Below are 21,193 nucleotides of genomic sequence, written 5' to 3'. Positions count from 1 at the left end.
TTTGGTGTTGTCAAAACAGACGTATTGTTGGGTGATGTTGTTATCGTGGATGAATTCAGAAGAGTCATTTCTAAAATGAATGTACTAATGCGAAGTACTGATTCAAACTTTGAAAAACGGAAGAAAATCGTGGTACATGTAGGGTACAAATATGCGAGATAATTTTGAGCGAACACTGTACGGATCAATCAATGCCCTCAACAAGGGCTCAAAAGTTTCCGAAAGAAATGGCAATTATGATGAGCCTGAAAGAGAGCAAAATTAACGAGGTGGGGTTAGTGATTTTTTTTTAATAAGTTTTGCTTAATATGTCTCGGTTTCGTGCCTAATAAATACGAAATGATGGAGAGACAAATTGTTGACCTACCGCTTGACGGTCTCTCCCTTCTCTCATCTCTACAAGAATTGATGTAGAATTATTCACTGTAATTCTCACAACTTGGCATTGTCTCAAAACCTAATCTTGTGGCAAATTTTCCATCCCTTCGTCAATTAGTCTCCATAGTTTATTTCGTCGAAACCTCTCACACACAAAAAATGTTTAAACTTCTCCGGAGACTTTCCCACTCGAATACGGAAGAGGCTGTCACGAAGGGAATGACCACCAATCACACGAATAGCAATAACAATACTGTTATTGACGGAACAGTCATCATTGACACTTCTGCATCACATGAAGATCGTACTCCCAATGTGCTTGCCAATACAACAACACACATCATGATGAATAGCACTGTTACGATGGGTCATCAACAAGACATGTCATCTCACAACAAAAAACCAATTTCATCATCACCCCTTGTTCCTCCTCTGAAAGGATTTGAATTATTGGTGTCATCATCATCTCAATCCTCTTTTCAAAATGGAGAAGATGGTACTACTAGTAGTAGTGGTGATGGTGATGGTGACATTCTAAATCTCATGCATACACCCACTTTGAAGAAGAAGAATCAATCAACAACAACAACCAGTCCTCTTCCTACCCATCCCATCCTTCACAACAACCATCACCACTACTCCTCACAATATGATTCAAAAGATGATGGATACCACTCACTTCAACCACCACCACCAACATCACACCAACAACGACTGGCACTCCTGACGTCACGTTTCGGAAAAAACAAATCCTCTCAACAAGCCAGTCATAACTCGATACTTTTTCTTCGGGATTATTGCTCAACAACCAGTCGAGTGATCGTCTCCACCACAACAGCAGCATCCTCTTCATTACCAACGAGTAGTAGAAGTAGTAGTAGTACAACAACTACAACAACAACCACTCCTCATGTGTCATCATCATCATCTCCTTCATATGTAACTTCTTCATCCACTCTCCTATCATCTTCATGGCATCACTCTCATCAATTAGATCTTCCCTACAATCAATTATCGATATTCGATTGGGATCATGATCATTTAATGCAAATATTAAGGAAATTTAAATTTTCAAATCAAGATGAATTATTGAAATTTATTGAAAATGAATACATGTGTGGAGTTCATTTAGTGAATTGTTTATTGGAATGTTTAACTTATCGATCCATCACAATGATGGTTTCTTCAACCATGCACAAGAGAAGGAAAAAACCTTTGAATTCTCATTTCATGAGTGTGACTAGATGTGAGAGTCGTAGTAGTAGTGGTGGTGGTGGTGCTAGTGGTGATAGTAATATGAGTAGTAGTAGTAGTAGTAATATGATGAGTGAGGATAATACAATTAGTAGTAGTAGTAGTCATCATTCGACGACGAGTCATAACAATCATCATCATCATACGAATATCCACAATCTCTCATTGAATCGAAGATTGAAAAGTTTTATCATTCGAAAAAAGCATTCCACACCACCACCACCACCACTCCTCACTCCATCACTCCAATCACCAAGGATGACCACTACGAATCATACGACTACTACTACTACTATATCAACATCAACACAACAACATCAACAACAATGAATACTCCTAACATGTCGACACCAATCATCACAGCTGCTCATACTCCCTCTTCTTCACAATTCAATGACGATGACATTATTTCATTGGATGATCTTTTAGATGATTTTAATCAAACTGAACCTTCATCCTTACTTGTTACATCAAGTGTTCAGCCATCATCATCTCAACCCACATTACCTGTCATTAAAAGTGACAGTGCATTGGAATCATCCATGTCGTCCACCATACAAGTACCATCGATCATCACTCCAAGAAAATCTGAAAGTAGTGCAGGAACCACTACGACGACGACGACGACGACTAGTACTGTTTCTACACCACGACTTGCGAATTTATTTTCAAGAAGAGCAAGTAGCAGTCAAGCTCATAGTAATAATAATCATCATAGTAGTAGTATAGTAGTAATAATAATCATCATAGTAGTAGTAGTAATAATAATAATAATACTCCTCCAAATTCTACCTCTAACAGTGATGATGGAGTATTATCCAGAAGAAGGACATTATCTTTTTTATTCACTCCAAGAGCATCTTCTCAACATTCAAATCATAGTACAAATTCTCTCATTTACATTCCAAAGAATATTCAAGACTCCAAATTATTAACACAAATATTACAATATTATAGATGTTTACAATTTAAATCAATTATAATTTCATTATTTAAGAATAATAATAATAACACTGGAAGCAAGAATCATCAAGGAATTTTAGAAACTGTACAAACTATGGATCGATCAGTGATCATTTCTCATATTCAAAATAATTATACATTTTTAGATTTGACACTTTCTCATTGGCTCTATATTTTTACTTTTATTGATTTTACTGATATTGGAAAGAAGAAGAAGAAGTGTGAAAATAGAGAGAATTCTTGTTCTTCTTTAGAATGTACACAATCGATCACAACGACCATCACTTCTCATTATACCAACAACACTCTATCCTCACTCAAATATTCATGTAAATATTTCCATGCCATCACTAGACATCCTTATTTATTATATCAATATTTAATACATTACATTCCAGTGAGTGAAATTGATACATCCTCACCTCATCACACCTATCAACAATTTAAATACATGATATTGAAACAGAAATATGAAAAGACAAGTTTATCAATGGTCATTTCAAAATTAATCGAACATGAGGTGATATCATCGAGCACTCAGAGCAGTAACAACAACAACAACAACAGCAACAGCAACAGTAACAACAGTAACAAGAACATTCATCATTCTACAAACCATCTTGTCATGATGACCACCACTAACAACAACAACAACCCTTGTTCCTATGGCATGACCACTACTACTACACTACTACTACTACTAGGATTACTAGTCCAAGAATTATTGTCACTACCACTCCCAATACACCACCAACCACTCCTGTACTCTCTGGTAACCATGAAGATGATGAACAACATGTGATGATTCATCACACGACATTGGAATCTACTACATGTTCAACATTACCATCGTCAGCTGCATTACAAAAATCATCTTCTAATAATACTCTCTCTTCTTCAAATTCATCCAATCCATCCACACCTACCACACCTAGAAGTGGTGGTGCAAATAGTGCACGTGGTGGTGGTTATACTAATAGTCATACTGGTGGTACTAGTAGTAGTAGTAGCACTCTTCATGGTAATACTTTTGCCAATCATGGCACAACTATTTCAACCACACCAAGAACACCCACCAATACCATTATGGCTAATGCTCCATTCGATCCACATGATCATGGAACAACGAATGATGAAATGTCTCAACATGACGACGACGACGACATGTGGTTACTACAGTATACAGGATCTCCAAGATGGCAAACGTGGGCACAACATGCATCTCCTCTTTATTTATTTTCTCATATCTTTCAAGACTCTTATTATAGAGAATATTTACATTGTATGGATTGTGAGCATCAATCTTTGAAAGAGTTTATTCAAATGACCTATTCCATTGGAGAGAAACAACGACAGATTCAAAACAAATTATTATCATTGATTGATCATGAAATGAGTGCTAAATATTACTATTTTAGGAAGATTACAAATTTGGATAAATTTACAATTCACAATCCTAGTTATCAATCATTAAGTGAATTATTTGGAATTTACTACAATAGAGATTGTAATTATTATATAGTCACTTATGGACAATGTGTATTTACATTTCATTGGAAGAATATGGAAACTTATTTAATTCGAATGAATCATGATACCAATGCCATTCAATATATTTCTTCTCAAGTCGATGGTTCATTTAAAAGGATCATGATACCATCAATGAATATCATCATACCACAACAATATCATGCAGTCCTCAATCATCATCATTATCACACAAGTTCTAACACGAACTACCATGGTACCACGAATTCATCCTCATCCTCATCTTCACCACCACCATTACTACTACAACTACTACTAACATCTTCATCCTCAGTACCACTAATTCCATTAGCAGCAACACCATCATCCATTAGCAGCAACACTCCACTGCATGATATCATTTCTTTGGAAGGTGAATGGACTGCTCTTTTAAAATATTATAGTCATTCTTTTGAAGCATTTTTTGAGACTACATATTCTCTAGATATTAAGAAGAGTCATGATGATGATGGTCCTCGTCATTACAAGATGATGACCTATATCGCTCATATTGATACACTCTATGAACCATCAACAACAACAAATTCAAGTAAGAGAAATGATCAAAGAGAGGATGATCACTCTGCTCTTTTAAGCAATGGATGGTACAAGTCTTCAAACAAGTCAAAGAATATGGACACTACCATCATGATGCATCATAATGATGATCAAACATGTTTGAACCATCCAAGATTGAATCCTTATGATGATGATGTTTATCGAATGGGTATCATGAATCATTCCATGAATGAATCTGATCACTCATATGATGATCATCCACACATCCATAAGGATCCTATTACCATTCGCAACAACGAAACATTCAACCACTCGATCAATCCTCATGAATCTCTCTCTGATTTGGATCATTTGATATCCAATTATGGACATGTTAAGATTGAACAAGCCGTGAAAGAGAACAAGAAACAAAACAACAACAACAACAACAGAAATAGCCTTTTTCAATTCATTGGTTCCAGTTATCATGAATATGATTACAACATGTTGAATTGCAAAGTGAAAATATCTCAAATTGGAAATGTCGTATCTATTAATTTTTATAGATCTACACGTGTATTGGATTTTTCTGTTTTAGGTCAATTATTTACAATTGGTGAAACACTGAGACAAGTGTATGGTGTTGTTTGTGATAGGTTTGGTATTTGTGGAATAATGATCTTCAAGAGTAGATGTCCATATAAGGAATGAGTGCTGATCGAATTCCATCTCGAAGTGTTATGATACAGTATAGTCACTTCTTTGAGAACTCTCCAAAAAATTTTTGATCCTTTCTTTCATCGAACCATAGTGTGTGTGCTTGTTGACCAATCACACTCCTCACACTCGTTACAACCAACCAACCAACAACCGTTTTTAAAACATTTTTCAAGGCAGAGTACGTACCACAAGCACAACAATAATACTTCATGATTAGGAACAACATGGTGTCTCCTAGATATTGTTCCTTTTCATCATTGACAAGACGTCGATATTCATACCTCTCTTCATGGCCCAGAATATATCATCTCTCCTTAATGGTCTATGGATTGCTGCTATTAAATATAGTTCTCGCTCAAAACTATCGTGCCACTCTCAAAATATACAATGGAGAAGCCATCACTCTCTCTCAACAGAATTTAGCTATTTTTACAAATAATAACAATCAACAAATCAATCCCAATATTCAATATCAAGTCATGCATGTTGAAAATGGATACTTTAGAAGAAATCAATCCTCCACCAGTGAACTTTCTCAATTCCGTCAAAAAGACATTGAACAAGGTTTGATTCAATTTGTGCATCAAGCAGATCAAGAGAAACCTCTGATTCAACTCTTATATTATGATACAACCAGTGCAACAACAACAAAATCAACCTTAACCATGGATGTACAATTTACCATGTTTAGAAAGAATGCATTTGGTGCACCCACTCCTCTCATTCAACATGAATACAAAAATGGTCAAATTATTCTACAGATTCGAATGTATAAGAAAAATCTAGAGACTCAACAACGGGCATACTATAATCTTGGACTTTCATATTCCTCTTCGAATATGGATGGATATGTTTGCACCAATCAGAACATTCTCAAAAATAACTTTAAATTATATCAAGATGCAGATTATTATCAAATCTATCAATCTTCAATACCGTTGAATGATTTTATTAAACAATCTTCAACAGAATCTGCCATGACCAATGGTGCTCTTCAATCCTTCTATAACACTATTTATATGACCTACATGTTCGTCACGAATCAAGATGTTTCTCAATGCTATACAGTTTCCTTTAAAAGAAATTTCATTCTTCATGTTGGATTGAGTGTATCATGTGTGGGTTCAACCTCATTGACCATCATTAATGTTTGTACCAATGAAAAGGAAAAGCTACAAGTGATGTGTGAATTTGAATGGCCCAATGATATGGATTCTTGTGAGTGAGAAGCAGTGAGAATAATCGTGACACGAAACCTCAATTCAAAACTACCAAATTTGAAAAGATTCCATTCAATTCTGCCGCACAGAGGAAACGAATTTATCGCTTGACCTTTGAATCTGTCGATTCAGTAGCATCTTCTGCTGCAGCATTCAATGGAACTTATGCATTGTATGGCAACACAAACTCACTTCTCTATACTCTCAATTTCCAATATCAAATACCTTATGGCTCTTCTTCATTGAACAGTGGTGTTCCAATGATGGATAGTAAGACTATGATTGGTTTATTTATTGATGATAAGAGTATTCTACCTGCAAGTCGAGCGACTCTTTTAGATTCAAGTGGGTCTTTGGGAACAACACGTATGAGTAATTCTATCCCAACGACGACCATGACTACTACTACTACTACCTCAGCGACCATGACTACTACTACTACTACCTCAGCGACCATGACTACTATTGCAACAGCAGAGAGCTCTACCTCAATGACAACAGAGTCTACATCAATACCTCTCTACAATACTCTCTTCAAAGACAGTGATCGTCTCTATGCCAAAGTATCTCTTATTGACTCGTCTCTTTCCATTGGATACAATCAATTACTCATTCCATATAATGCATACATGTGTTGTATCAAGACATTGGATGGTACCATGCCACCCTATAATCCATCTTCCACAACACTTCCACAACTTGGTTGTACCATCTACGATCCCTCAACCATGTATTATCAAGTTCGATTAATTCAAGATGGAAATGTATTGAGTGATCCACTCTTGGATGTCAAATATTACAATGCTACATCGATTGGAGGCTTTGGTAATAATAACAATTATGGACTATCGTTCAAATTAGCTTCATTAAGTAATGCTGGAGGAGGTTCAACGATTACCGCCTCAAATCCTTCCCGTAAATGTTTTCTCCATATTGAGAGTACGGTAAAGGCTTTTGATTCTCTTCCAGGTCAAGGACAATCCTATGACCCTTCTCTGCAGATTCTTTATGATTTGGTTCAGTCATCAACGAGTACACGGAATTCAGTGCAAACAAGAGCTCAACTTCCACTCAATTCCATGGATGTATCGTTTCAGACATTTATTGTTCAACCCTCTTCGACGAGTGGTCTATCCAATAGGGTCAACCTACTAGAAGAGAATCAAGTTAAGAATTCTGCTATTGATGTGATGCATGTAGCATTATCCTCTTCTGTTGTGAGTTTCATTGTGTTGATGATTTGCCTTATTGTGTTTTGAGAGAATTTAAGAACTTGATCGAATATATTGCATAAATGAGTTCATCTCTTTCTTGAAATGTGTTGACAAGTTGAGCGTTGAAACTCTTGAAAAAATGCCAATCACTCCACTTGCTTCGTTCTTCGTCGTTATTGCCTTCATCACCCTGTTGTGCTCCATTCATGTCAAAGTGATGGTTCATGCTCATGAATTTGTGTCATCACGACTCGATTCCATTCAAATGGCCACACCTCTACCACCATCCATCAATAGTGTTCATGATGTGTCATCCATACTCGTCGACTCCATTCCATCCTCTCTCTATACTCTATACATTTTCAATACGACCACCACCACAACAAAACCATCATCCTCCTCCTATCAACTTCATGTCAATCCCATCTCAATTGGTGATTCTAAAAACATTGCATGTCTCTCCTGTACATCACAAGCCATGATTGTTTATCTAGTGATCAATTCAGTTGGAGTATCTTTTCAATATAAAGCACAATCATTGAATAATTGTCCTCTTGAAATTTTACAAAATTTCAATCCATCCAATTACACCGATTCCGAAGCTTATCATTTACCAAAGATTTCCTATTCACCACAATATACAGTGAGTGATATCATGAATGTGACTATTAGTAGTAGTAGTAGTAGTAGTGGTAGTAGTAGTAGTGACATGATTACACTCTATGGAAACTTGTATCAACAAAATACATTGTTGCATACGGTGTGTATGGTCATTGATGCCTCACTCTCCAATCAAGTGGTCAATAATATTTATTTGAATATGGCAAAGAATGGATCATGTCCAAAGGTCATATCCAGTAGTGCCATTGGAAATACTTGTAAATTATCATCGGATATGAAATATGTGGTTGAGCAAGTTCTAGTCATTCGAAGAAAGTAGTGCTGTTGCTGTTACTGATTCATTGAAATTACTAGTTTTTTTTCAACCAATTCTTGTCAATAATTATTGAAATGCTAAAAGTTTTTACTACCATCTAAGATAATTTTTCCATATTCAAATGGTTTGTGTATATTAAAATAATACTACATTACAAATAATAAATTCTCTACCAATCTAAGGATCTTGATCCCAATGATTCCAAAGTTGGAGAATTTTCAGAATAAAATTGAGAGAACCACCGACGGAATTGAGCAATGGGTCCATCATTTCGAACGAGCACAGGTTGTTTCAAATAAGTCTTATTATTCCAAATTGGAATATCTTGTTCTACAAATGATGTCATCATGATTAAAAACCATTTTGCAACCATCTTGGAATGAACCATGGGCAATAAATGACATGTTCTACATGTTGATGCAATGGACCGACTGGAGTTACTGTTTGAATTAAATCAAAACTACCAAGTGGTGTTGAAAATTCAAACATGACAATTCCTGGACCGTATTGACCTCCATTGACATCAACAACACTGAATGGAATGTTGAATAGATCATTAAATGTTGAGACATGTTGCACTTGGAAATAGGCAATATGATCTTGATGTTCAAGAGTTGATTTTTGCCATTTGGCACCCCAAATATTCCAAATCCATCCAAATGTGTATTTCATTTCTCTGTGAACGACATTTACTGGAATTATTGGCCAACAATGTGTTCAATGATCATTAGTCCATGCATGTATTAGATTCTAAAGTAACGACAATTACTTACAGCTAGTATGCAATTGTGTGACAACTTGATGAATGCACATACGATCATTTACTTACTGTGGTGCATCCTAATGAACCATACGAAGAATCCAGTTTGATCATTCTTTAACATGACAAACACAAACACAGAATGAAAATACTTACAGGTCCATTCTCTGGAATTTCTTGAATATGACAATAGATATGATGTGCTAACTTTCCATGAGTTTTCAAATTAGGTCTCACTGATGGTACTTTCCAATGAGGTGGTCGACCCTCTGCATCAAACCATAAATAGATTTGATCATTCTTTTCTTCTAAAATGTAACTCTTTGTGTTGGCTTGAGATGGTATCTTTGAATTCTGTGAGTGTTTGTGTTCTTCTGTATTTGTTGTTGTTGTTTGGATCAGAATATCCTTTGGAGTAGTAGATTTCTCATTGAGTTGAGCAGCAACATCTCGATGTTCACAATATTCTACTTTTTGACAATCTTGAAAACTATCATCTCTCACCTGTAAATGTTGTACTAATTTTCCATTCTTTTTAATCATTGGCATTTCAATCGGAATGTTACCAAGTGACACACATTGACCATTCTCACCCTTAAATGACCAATGATGAAATGGACATGTCAAACACTCACCATGCACTTGACCACCCACAGTTAAATTAGCACCTAAATGAGTACAATACGCATCTAAGGCATAGGCTCGATGAGATTTCTCTCCTCGATATAGTGCCAATTCCAAACCTAACATTCTCACGTATTTGACTTGTCCAGGTTTCAATTCCCATGAATTACAAACTTTGAACCATCCATTGGGATAGACTGGTGGAAATTCTCCTAATCTTTTTCTGTAGCGAGAGGCCAAATGGTGTGAGGAATGTGAAATGGTGGTGTGTGTATGATTATGTTGTTCTTGTTCTAAATCAATGACTCGATCCAAAGGTTCAAATAAGATTCCATATATGAATTTCATGAATTTGTGTAACACGATCATACAGAGTGTGAGTATGGAAAGAATCAAGAGTCGTTCCATCCATGAAACCAAATTGTTGTTGTTGTTGTTGGAGGATATTCATCAGCAATACCCAACGTTGGAGAGTAGAAGATGGAGCTGTATGATTAGTATGAAAGTACCACGAGAGCAGATTGGGTGTCAATCCCGATAAGAGAATGTTCCATGTCGTGTTGTTCATTGAAAGAGACTGTCAGTGGTTGGTGTTGACGATCTGTGTTTTTTTGATAAGTGTTTTGTTATTTGAATACGCTGGTGCGACTGGTAAAGAAGCATTGAGTGAGCGAGCTAGGAGCTCCGACACCTTTTTCTGGACACATTACAATGAGGAATTGCGAAGTCTTTAGATGCAATATTTGTTGCAGCATGTGTTGATATGATTTATTGAGAGAGTGGTGGCTTTTCTGAGCTTGCACGGATTACAATTTCTTCACAAGTTGGTTGACAAGAAATTCAATGTGTTGAATATTAATGCTACTACTATCATGACCACTACCATGACCATCCTCAATGAAAACATTACTACTACTATCATGACCACTTGTACTCCATGATGGATACTGGTCAATGATTTCAAATTTCATGATGGGTGCAAATATGGTAAATAAAATATTCATGAGTTGAGTCAATGATGGACTTTGATATCCATAGTGATTAATAATGGATCGAATCATGGTATGTTTAAAGGTTGAACTACATGACATTAATAGAAGAATATCAGTTTCTAAATCAAAGGTTAATAATTGATAAATCATGCAAGCCATGCTCAAATAATCTTCATACCACTGTTGTTGAGGTGTGATGGTCGTCATATTCATCGTAGTAGTAGTAGTAGCAGTGCTAGTGGTCGTCATAGTAGTCAAATTCGTAGTAGTAGTAGTGGTTGTACTTGTTGAAATATCTCTTCTCAAATCACATAACATTAATCCTCTCTTGATTCTTTCATTCGTGAGTTCGTTAGTGTCTACAATTAGCGAGGGTTCCATCCATGATTTTGGAACTAACACATTGGATAGTTTTAAATTTCCATGATGTACATTCTTATGGATCCAAGTATTATTGTCATTATTATTACCAGAAGTAGAATGACTATTATTATTACTACTATTATTATCACCAGAAGTAGAATGACTATTATTACTACTACTATTACCAATACCAGTAGAATGATCATTACTAGTATTCATGAATGAGGTCATTGAACTATTATTTGAAAGAATAGAACATAATTCTTTCAAAATTCTAATAATCATCTTTTCTGGAATGGGTTGTCTCGATTGATATTTATAATTCATAATCACTTGTCGTAAATCCATAAAATGTTCACCATAATAGGGTGTTACGTAACAAAATTGACGTCCATAGAGAGGTGAAAACCATTCAAATCCATCCAATATTGGAACTATGGAATGATTAAAAGATGATAATTTGGTAATTCTTATCAAATGTTGAATATAGGAATGAAGATCATTCTTCTTATCGAGTGGATACATTGTTAAAATGACCATTTCATTGGTCATGATATCTCGACATTGATAACAACAACTCTCAGTCGTGGTGGTGGTGGTGGTAGTGTCATTTGGAGTAGTGGTATTAGTAGTAGTAGTAGTAGTAGCACTATTTGGAGTCCTATCACTTGTAGTAGTAATAGTAGTAGCACTTGTAGTTGTAGTACTATTATTATTGAAATTATTATAGTTGAACGGTAAAGTTGGATGAGTGGATGAATAGAAAGGATGAAAGATGTTTCGTTCGGCTCCTCTAAAATATTCTCTAAAAGTATCAGGATGGGGTTTCAGTACTTGATATCGATGTCGAATCATGGTGGTCATGGTCATGGTACATGAGGATGGTATCATTTCTTGTTGGAATTGTGCTGCTATGGAAGAAGATGCAAGTTTTTTAGATCGATGAGAAGAGGTGGATGGTGGTTGAGGTGGTGGAGGTGGTGGGTTCATCATGCCTTGGTAACTGTGACTACTAATAGCACTACTACTACTAGTACTACTACTAATAATATTATTATTATTATAACTCTGGGTAGTATTACTATTCATACCACCCAATGAATCATCCATGATGGAATATTCACTGGTTGGAGTGTAGAGTGGCATGGCATTGAATTTAGATTCCAAATCAATTTCTTGAGTTTTGGTCAAATCAATGGATGGAGTCCATATACCATGACCACCATGATTGAATTCACTCCACAACATACTGTTCTCTTTCATGACAATTTTAGTAAGATTTGGATTCTCTTTAAGAAATTCAAGAGCATCTGCATCTAAATTGAGATAGGTTTGACATTGATCATCATAATATAAAAATACAAATGAATTCATGTGATTGTTCAAAGATTCTTCTTTGTATGATGATGATGGTAATGATAATGATGGTAATGATGATAATGGTAATGATGATGATGATAAATGACCAGTGAGTGAATGAATGAGAGCATTCTTGAGAGTACTAATCGAATCCATTCCATCCAATTTGATTTTCTTTTTAAATTGAGATTTTCCAATGAAAGCAGTGACAAATACGAGTAAATTCTTTCGAGACATGATCACTGAACTAGTACTGAGAGGTAATGTCGAGAGAGTAGATGCTCCTAAGGAGGAGGATGATGACGACGAAGATAATCCTTGAGGTGGTTGTTGAACTTGTTGTTGTCTTGGTAATTGTTGTTGAACTTGTCTTGGTAATTGTTGATCTAAGGATGGTGGATCTCTCAAATACTTGACAATGACATCATGTTGATGATCCATTGCTAATTGTAAAGCAGTCTTTCCATTGGTATTGGTAGCATTTAAATCTGCTCCATAGTGTTCATAGAGCATTTTAACGAGATTGAAATGACCCTTCTTGGCAGCACACATGACTGCAGAATAACCATATTTAGAATCTCGAACATTGACACTCTCTCCACAATCCAATAAGAATTTAACAATTTCTTGATGTCCTGTAAACGATGCGTTATGAATGGGTCGATTACCATTTTTAGTAGGAATGGTAAAATCTGCTCCATGTTTCACTAATAATTTGGCAATTTCTAAATTATTGTATCGACATGCCAAACCAATGGGTGTCCAATTAATTTTAGTACCTTTTGCATTAATTAAATCTGAGAATTGATCACTGTAATACAATTGAATCATTTCAATTAAAAATTGTGCCATTTGAGTATGACCTTTCTGTGAACACCAATGCAATGGAGAATAGGACCATTCATCAGGTTCACGTATCAATAAATATTCCTTATTTTTCATAATCATATTTTCAACCGTGTACAAGTCATTCTTTTTTACGGCTTTGAAAAAAAATTGATTCAATGGTTCTCTCATGTGACGTCTCTCTAATTCTCGAATTAATAACTCGACAATACTCGTGTGATTCTTTTCATAGGCCCAATACAAACTTGAATCTCCTTCCTTACTTTTAATGGATGGATCTGCACCACGAGAAAGTAAATACGAACAACAATTTCGATGTCCTTCTTGTGCTGCCATAATGAGTGCTGTGAATCCATCTTTGGAATCTTGAACATTGACATCTTCACCTCCAACTTCAATCAATAATTTCAATACTTCTAAACTATTGTAAAATGCAGCACTATGAATGGGTCGATTTCCTGAAGTCGTGGTCAGGGACATGACACTTCCTCCTTCTAGTAATAATTTAGCGACATGAGCATGATTGTATTTGGCTGCGAGTCCGAGAGGTGTCCATTTGGTTCTCAAACTTTTTCGGTTCAAGAAATGTTTCACTTGTTGTGGTGAAAAATAGTGTTGAGCATATTTGAGAAGAACTTGTGCGGTTTGATAACATCCTTTTTGTGCAACCCAATGGAAACAACTATATCTCCATTCATCATCTTCGACACATTGTAAATAATTTGGATTCAATTTTACAAGTTGTTGAACGAGAATGTAATTATCTCGTTTCACATGACGAATGAAATATGATATACATAATTGATTGGAGAGATGAACCATCATTTGTGAGGATGTATAGATTCCATTATTGGGGTTTTCAGAATTCCAAAGATTGGTTGAGGTCATATTGGGATTCATTGTAGTAGTAGTAGTAGTGGCAGTTGGGGTTGTACTTGGAGTAGTAGTAGTAGCAGTTGGGGTTGTACTTGGAGTAGAATTCGTTGTAGTAGTGGCAGTTGGAGTAGTGGCAGTTGTAGTCGTAGTGGCTGTACTTGTAGAGGTTGGAGGAGGAGGTGGTGGTGTTGAAGAAGAAGAGGACGACGATGCCTGCGCAGTGTTTGTTGTTGTTGTTGTGGAGTGTAGAGTTGGAGGAGTATTCATCGTCACATTCATGGCATGTAATAAGGATAGAGTATTTGTCTTGAAGAATTTACAAATATCTTCATTGCCGATTCGAGTCGCTAATTCACGAGGTGTTTCTCCAATGATGATGAGATTTAGGAAGGAACGAGGAGTCGAAGAGTCTGACAATTGTTGTGTTGGTGGTTCACTCGACCATGTTGTTGGTGTTGGTGTGGTCGTGGTAGTTGTAGCAGATGTATTTGTCGTAGTTGTAGTTGTAGTCGTTGTAGTAATGATTGTACTTTCATTGGTGGTCATTGATGATGAAAAATTCATTTGAGATGAATTCCAACTTGAAATAGTCTCATCAGCTAACATGTCATTCACCAATGACATGACTAAATCTAAATATCCTGACAAGACTGCCAAATGCAACGATGTATAACCTGTGAATGAATGTCTCACATCCACATGTTCTCCATTTTCAATAAGTAATTTAACCATTGAAATAGGACCATGATAAATAGCCAATGTGTGAATAGGTCTCATTGCAAATGAATTGGCAAGTGTGAAATCTGCTCCCTTTTCCAATAACAATTTCATCATGTCGTTGGCTTTTCCTTGTTCATTGTGTTGAATTTTGGAAGAATTAAAAAGTGGAGTACCACTTGTTGCAAAATGATGATTCAAAATTCTTGCACCACTGTGTTTACACAACAAATTGAGTGCTGTCCATTGATACTTGTCCGATTGATGATTGATCCATTCTCGTAATTGTTCTTTTCCAAATAATTTTTCAAACGTATCGATCAAGTAATAACAAATTTCCTTATTTAGACATTGACACGCAATATGAAGAGGTGTATAATTCCATTCATGAATCATCATTGAATCATCCATAGTACTAGTATGGCTATGATTATTAGCATCCTGATGTGTTGTATCACTATTCATAATAGATCTATTTTGAATCACATTCATTTCACGTGTGGTGCATTTGAGTAAATCTCTTCCAACCTTATCAATGAGAATATCACAAGTAAGAACATCATTTTGTTCAATACATTGCATGAAATGATCTTTGAGAGAGAGTAATAGAGATTGTTCAAGATTGAATGCATGTTGTTGATCGAGTGATAACAACAATAATGCATTGTCTTGATGATTCACAGTCGTGATGGAGGTTGTGTTCATTGTTCCTAATGTGTGATTCGGAGTGTTATTTGTGTTACTGCCACTGCCACTGCCACCACCACTCATTGTTCCTAATGTATGATTTGTGTTACTGCCACTACTACTCCCACTACTACTACTACCACTACTACTACCCCCACTACTACTACTACCACTACTACTCATCCATGAATGAAAAGAAGATGGTTCAAAACTTGTCAATGATCTGAATGGCGATAATGGAGAATTTAAATTTGGTGAACATGATCCTCCTCCTCCTCCTCCTCCTCCATACAACAGATTTGGTTTCTTCTGAATCGTATCACTCAATTCAATGATTTCATCTCGTAAATAAGCAGCCAATTCAAAATGTTGATTCGTATAGGCCCAATACAGAGCATCGTTTCCATAAACATTTCTCGTGGTCAATACTGAAATAAATGTTTCTATGGATACAACTTTTAACAATGAAATGATATATTCAACGACATCAAATTTGTTTTCCTTTGCTGCTAAAATTAATAAATCATCTCCATTCACATCTCTACTCATCAATAATGTTTCAACATGTTGTTGCAATGCATGTGATGCAAATTTGTTGAGTGCAGAGGTAGGAATACATAATTTTACAATATCCAAAGTGTTGGTATCATTTCCAGAGAACATGGCAATATGAATGGGTAATTTTCCACTCAAACTCTTTTGAATGGTTAATTTCTGAAATGGAACTAGATATTTGACAATATTGTAATGACCGTATCGACATGCAATCATGAGAGGTGTCATTTCATGAACACTCGAAGATTTGAGTGAGAGATAATCGATGAGTGGAACATGAGGAAAATGATCTCTGAAAATCTCAACCATTTCTTCAACCATATTCAAATGTCCATATTGACAAGCTAAATGTAAACAATTGTATCCCAGAGTGGCATGTGAAGTGGTCGAGACATTTCTATATTGAAAATCTCGAATGAATAAATAACAGGATGGAAGGATGGTCATTGAAGAGTGAGGATTGAATCTATATGTATCTCTCTCGAACGAGTCATGATCCTGGTGACGGTCATCATGAAATGATGCATCATCCAAGTCATCATGATCTTCAGTTTCATGAGGTGTATGGGAGGTGTGGAGGTTACTTGTCGTCGTGGTCGTAGTGCTACTACTACTCCTATTACTACTCCTATGACTACTACCAATACTATTAGGATACAATATATTCGTGGTACTAGTAGTAGCAGTAACAGCAGTTGGAGCTCCAGTTAGAATTCGGTGAATCAATCCATCGACATGACCATCTCGAATGGCAGCAAAGAAATCATTCAATTGCTCAACAGTAAATGCAATGAGAGGAATGGGTTGAGAGGATGATTTTGTGGTGGTATTTTTCATAATGTCATCCTCATGGTGTGTAGTTTCTGATAATACATTCGGAGAAGAAGGCAATGAAGAACAATGATTGTTGGTTTGACCATCTCCATCTCCGGAATGACCAGCATCATCGTCATGAAATTCTTTGGATGAAGAGGAGGATGAGGAGGATGAGGAGGACAAGGTGGTGGTTTCGGAATGTTCTTCTTTCGTTTGTGGTGGTGGATGGTTGAGAGTGGTGGTCTTTTCATTGAATGTTGCAACATCACAATTTGTTGTTGTTGAGGAGGAGGAGGAGGATGTTTTAACGTTATTCCAATCTCCACCACCAACACCAACACCACTTAATTGTTGTATGACAAGTTGATGATTTTGATAACATTTAGAAAGTAATTCATAATCAAAAGAAGGCTTAATGAGTTGATGAAAGTAATAATAATCGTGTGAATTGTCACGTGATGATTGAAAATTATTATTAGAGAGTGATGATGATGATGGTTTCAGAGGAGCCGTTGAAGATCTTGGAAAAACATGATGGTTTCCTCCCCCTTGAAGTGCGGGAGTTATTGGCGATGACGATACACCACCACCACTTGGCGGAGAGAGGTTCATGATTCTGCTGGTGATTAGTAGCAGTACTCGAAAAATTGTTGTTGTTGTTGATGGCTGAAAGTACTACTTAGGGTGATCAATAGTGTGATGTTAGAGTTCTTTGTATGCTCTGCCTGTTCTCTCTTTTGAATGTTTTTTAAAATTCTTGTGGTTGAAGGATTGACGGTGCACTCGGGGAAAAATCTCAAAACAACAACAGGTGACAGCTGCTTCTTTTTTTCATGAAAGGTCCTTTGATGTTTATTTTGTATACTTTGATGTGTGTTGATGGTATTTACAAACCAATGATGATCATTTCTCAAGTATGTTAGTGTTTGAACTTTATAAATAAGCATGTTGATGGACTCTCTCTGCACAAACTTGTTCAGAGAGAGCTGTCACAAGACATCTCACACAAAAAACTTGCTGTTGTACCGATGTTGCTGTGTATTAATTCACTTTTAATCGTGTAAAACAATAAGAAAGCCTTTTGGTTTAATAATTAATTAATAAAACGAGATAGATTCAATAGAATTATCTACAATGCTTTCAATCATTCACTGTTGTTCGTTGTTGGTTGTTTTTGTAGTGATAATTGTTAGTTGAGCCAACAGAAACATCAAAAAAATACAACCACTGCCCTGTGTGAAGTTATTTGTTCTTTTTAGCAGAGGTATAGTTCTCTTTTACGTTTGTTCGTAGTATTCTGATGGCAATAATAATTATCATTCCAACGTTAATCAAACACTTACCGTAGAAAGTGTATTCATTGAAAATTCAAAACAATTTTGTTGGAATTGGCTTTGCGCTCCGATTCGGTTTTGTTGTGGGTTCCTTGGATATGGTTCTACACGATTGTGAGTTGATGACAAACGGGATAGGCTTGTGGCAATACGATTGATGTTACAACTCTTTGATGAATGTTGTGCATTTTCCGAAATTTCATAGCTTGAGTGTAATGTTGTTCTCGGATTACTGCCCATTAGCTGAGATGATTGATTTTCTATTGACTGAGAGAGAGTTTGTAGTGTCGTTTCACTGCTGAATGTACACTCTAGAAGTTGCATTGAATATGATGCACATTCTGTAATTCCATTGAATGGATGTAATATTCCAGGGCTGACAAATTGTTGACAATTACTTTCTTCGAATGGATAGTAAGATTTTTTAACTGTTTGTGGTTGGAGCAGCTATGGTGACACTTGACCCAATAGTAATTGAGATGAGAACTGATTTCTTGTTGGTTGAGAGTACAATTGAGTTATTGAATTCTCACCTTGTCTTGTCATTCCAGTATTGAATTGTTTGAGTGTGTTGGATCTTGAATTATTTACAATTCTTTTCGAGGTTGTAATATTGTCAAAGGACTGACATGGAATTGCAATTAGTTGTGTTATGTCCGAGCTACATCCTTGTCCCATTATTGTGGTATAAGATAGAGAATATTGTGATGATGGTCTTGAACTAGCAATTCTCTCCGATATTACTGATTCTCCATTTCTAATTATTTGTTGAGATGATTGATCCTCTACTTGTTGAGAGAATGATCGAGTTATTGGGTTGACATTCTGTGTTCCAATATTGTACACTGATGTTTGCGTAAGAGAGTCTTTTGGTTGTTGATTATCTAGTCTTTGATTTTGTGTGAAGTGAGCAATTTTTGATGGAGGATTAATTCTGGCCAGTGGATTTGTTGTCGAATTATTGATATTATTACCATATTCTGGCACCCATGTCAAAGTAGCACCTGTTGGGAGGTAGTGTTGGTTATTCCTTTCAACTGTTGCATTTATGAATTGAACCTCCCCAAACACAGGTCGTACTATACTTTTCGATCCTTGTGGAGCTTTAGATTTTACAGCTGTTTTTCTCTGAGGATTTTGAGTGTCAATATTTAGATTTGCATTCTTAGAGTACAATTTGCTCTTCTTATGGTAAGTGCAAATATGTGCATCCTTAACACATCCATTACGAACACAACATGATACACACATATGAATAACACATGAAGCAGCTTTCATATTGGAACAGCCATCATTGGAACAAGATTTTGAGGAAGAATCTTGTTCCATTCGAGAGCAACATGGTGTAATAGTATTCAGGTAAATTTCAGGCTTGGCAGAGAATTTAAATAGAATTCATCCATCCTCTCTAATTACAACTATATCAGAGATGGATTTTTCTCCAAGGAACTTTGTTGTTGGAAATACCTGATATATTAACTCTTTTGGTATGAAAATATTTTTCAGTTCAAAAGTTTCCAGTCACTCTGAAATTTTGGAATTATTGTTACTTTTTACAAATTGTGGAAGCAATAATCCAAGCTGAGATTGACCATTTCGTTTGATAGTAACATGACGATCAGCCTCATCTTTTCTATGACACCCTTTTTGGTATTGCTTTTTCAATGGTGCGAAAAACCCTTCAAATTTATCAGTTCCGGAAAGAGTTAGCCTACGTTTTTCTAATTGCTTTGTAAGATGATACATTAATTCATGCAAATATAGAGTGTGCATTTCAGGCTCAAACCTTTCAACACATAACATGCCTAACAAAAAGGTGCATATATGAAATGCAATTTGGTAATCAGTTTTCTTTTTTGAAGGTATTCTCTGATATTACAGATATTGCTGTTATTATTTGCAGCATTGTCAACATCCATAACAGATTACCAATTGATTGTTTTACAACTCTATTATGTGGAAGACAGTAGTGGAATTACCTCAAAGGTTCCACATTAACATGACCATCTAAAATACTTAGTTTGTTCATATCAAATGGATGAGAATTGGAGATATCATTCCCACAAGAAGTATCTTGAGACAAATTTTGTCCATAATCTTTAGGCAACATTTTTCCAAACAAATCACATCCATGCAGCAACAGGAACTTCTAATCACTATGTGATATCATACCCAAAGAAACATTATGACCCAGAATTTTTTTAGCATTATTAACGAAAATGTCAAGCTTGAACCCTTTTTCATCTGAAAGTTTTTGTTTGAGCCTATCAAAAATTCCTGGAATGACATGACTTGCATCAGAGCATATTTCTACATCCTTCAAAGCTAGATCTTCCAAAGTGAATTTTTTTCTATTATAATGCAACAATATGTGTACAAAACAAGCATGCTCACAAATTGTATCACATTTTTGTTGTTGATTATTTGTGCAAGAGCATTTCTTGAAATTAGTGACAAGATTATTTGACCCATCAATGCTGAACCAACATTCAGCTATTGGAGTAGCAACATGCAATATGTTGTGGTTATCTATTTGAGTATTAATTGTAACTT

At 35.8% G+C, this 21,193-nt stretch overlaps 6 protein-coding genes across 6 annotated transcripts; 3 read left to right on the top strand and 3 right to left on the bottom strand.

Annotated features, from left to right (window-relative positions):
• Positions 1 to 537: 537 nt before the first annotated feature.
• C9374_000139 (uncharacterized protein) lies at positions 538 to 5,331 on the top strand (the record flags this gene model as incomplete). The annotated part of the gene is made up of 4 exons (XM_044689824.1): positions 538 to 1,816; positions 1,996 to 2,270; positions 2,357 to 3,140; positions 3,452 to 5,331. The coding sequence occupies 4 exons, from the start codon at positions 538 to 540 to the stop codon at positions 5,329 to 5,331; spliced, it is 4,218 nt and encodes a 1,405-aa protein (XP_044552692.1).
• A 233-nt stretch (positions 5,332 to 5,564) lies between these two features.
• C9374_000138 (uncharacterized protein) lies at positions 5,565 to 7,819 on the top strand (the record flags this gene model as incomplete). The annotated part of the gene is made up of 2 exons (XM_044689713.1): positions 5,565 to 6,558; positions 6,693 to 7,819. The coding sequence occupies 2 exons, from the start codon at positions 5,565 to 5,567 to the stop codon at positions 7,817 to 7,819; spliced, it is 2,121 nt and encodes a 706-aa protein (XP_044552691.1).
• A 94-nt stretch (positions 7,820 to 7,913) lies between these two features.
• Positions 7,914 to 8,714, top strand: C9374_000137 (uncharacterized protein; the record flags this gene model as incomplete). The annotated part of the gene is made up of 1 exon (XM_044689602.1): positions 7,914 to 8,714. The coding sequence occupies one exon, from the start codon at positions 7,914 to 7,916 to the stop codon at positions 8,712 to 8,714; it is 801 nt and encodes a 266-aa protein (XP_044552690.1).
• A 348-nt stretch (positions 8,715 to 9,062) lies between these two features.
• On the bottom strand, positions 9,063 to 10,443 carry C9374_000136 (uncharacterized protein; the record flags this gene model as incomplete). Its single annotated transcript, XM_044689491.1, has 3 exons — positions 9,063 to 9,387; positions 9,541 to 9,551; positions 9,628 to 10,443. 3 exons carry the CDS (start codon positions 10,441 to 10,443, stop codon positions 9,063 to 9,065), a joined length of 1,152 nt encoding a protein of 383 aa, XP_044552689.1.
• Positions 10,444 to 10,901: 458 nt separating this feature from the next.
• C9374_000135 (uncharacterized protein) lies at positions 10,902 to 17,918 on the bottom strand (the record flags this gene model as incomplete). The annotated part of the gene is made up of 1 exon (XM_044689380.1): positions 10,902 to 17,918. The coding sequence occupies one exon, from the start codon at positions 17,916 to 17,918 to the stop codon at positions 10,902 to 10,904; it is 7,017 nt and encodes a 2,338-aa protein (XP_044552688.1).
• Positions 17,919 to 19,087: 1,169 nt separating this feature from the next.
• C9374_000134 (uncharacterized protein) lies at positions 19,088 to 19,891 on the bottom strand (the record flags this gene model as incomplete). The annotated part of the gene is made up of 1 exon (XM_044689269.1): positions 19,088 to 19,891. One exon carries the CDS (start codon positions 19,889 to 19,891, stop codon positions 19,088 to 19,090), a length of 804 nt encoding a protein of 267 aa, XP_044552687.1.
• Between the last annotated feature and the right edge of the window lie 1,302 nt (positions 19,892 to 21,193).

The sequence above is a fragment of the Naegleria lovaniensis genome (assembly GCF_003324165.1).
Source record: "Naegleria lovaniensis strain ATCC 30569 chromosome Unknown tig009, whole genome shotgun sequence".
Lineage (NCBI taxonomy): Eukaryota > Heterolobosea > Eutetramitea > Acrasida > Naegleriidae > Naegleria > Naegleria lovaniensis.
This window is presented reverse-complemented; position numbering and strand designations above follow the sequence as displayed.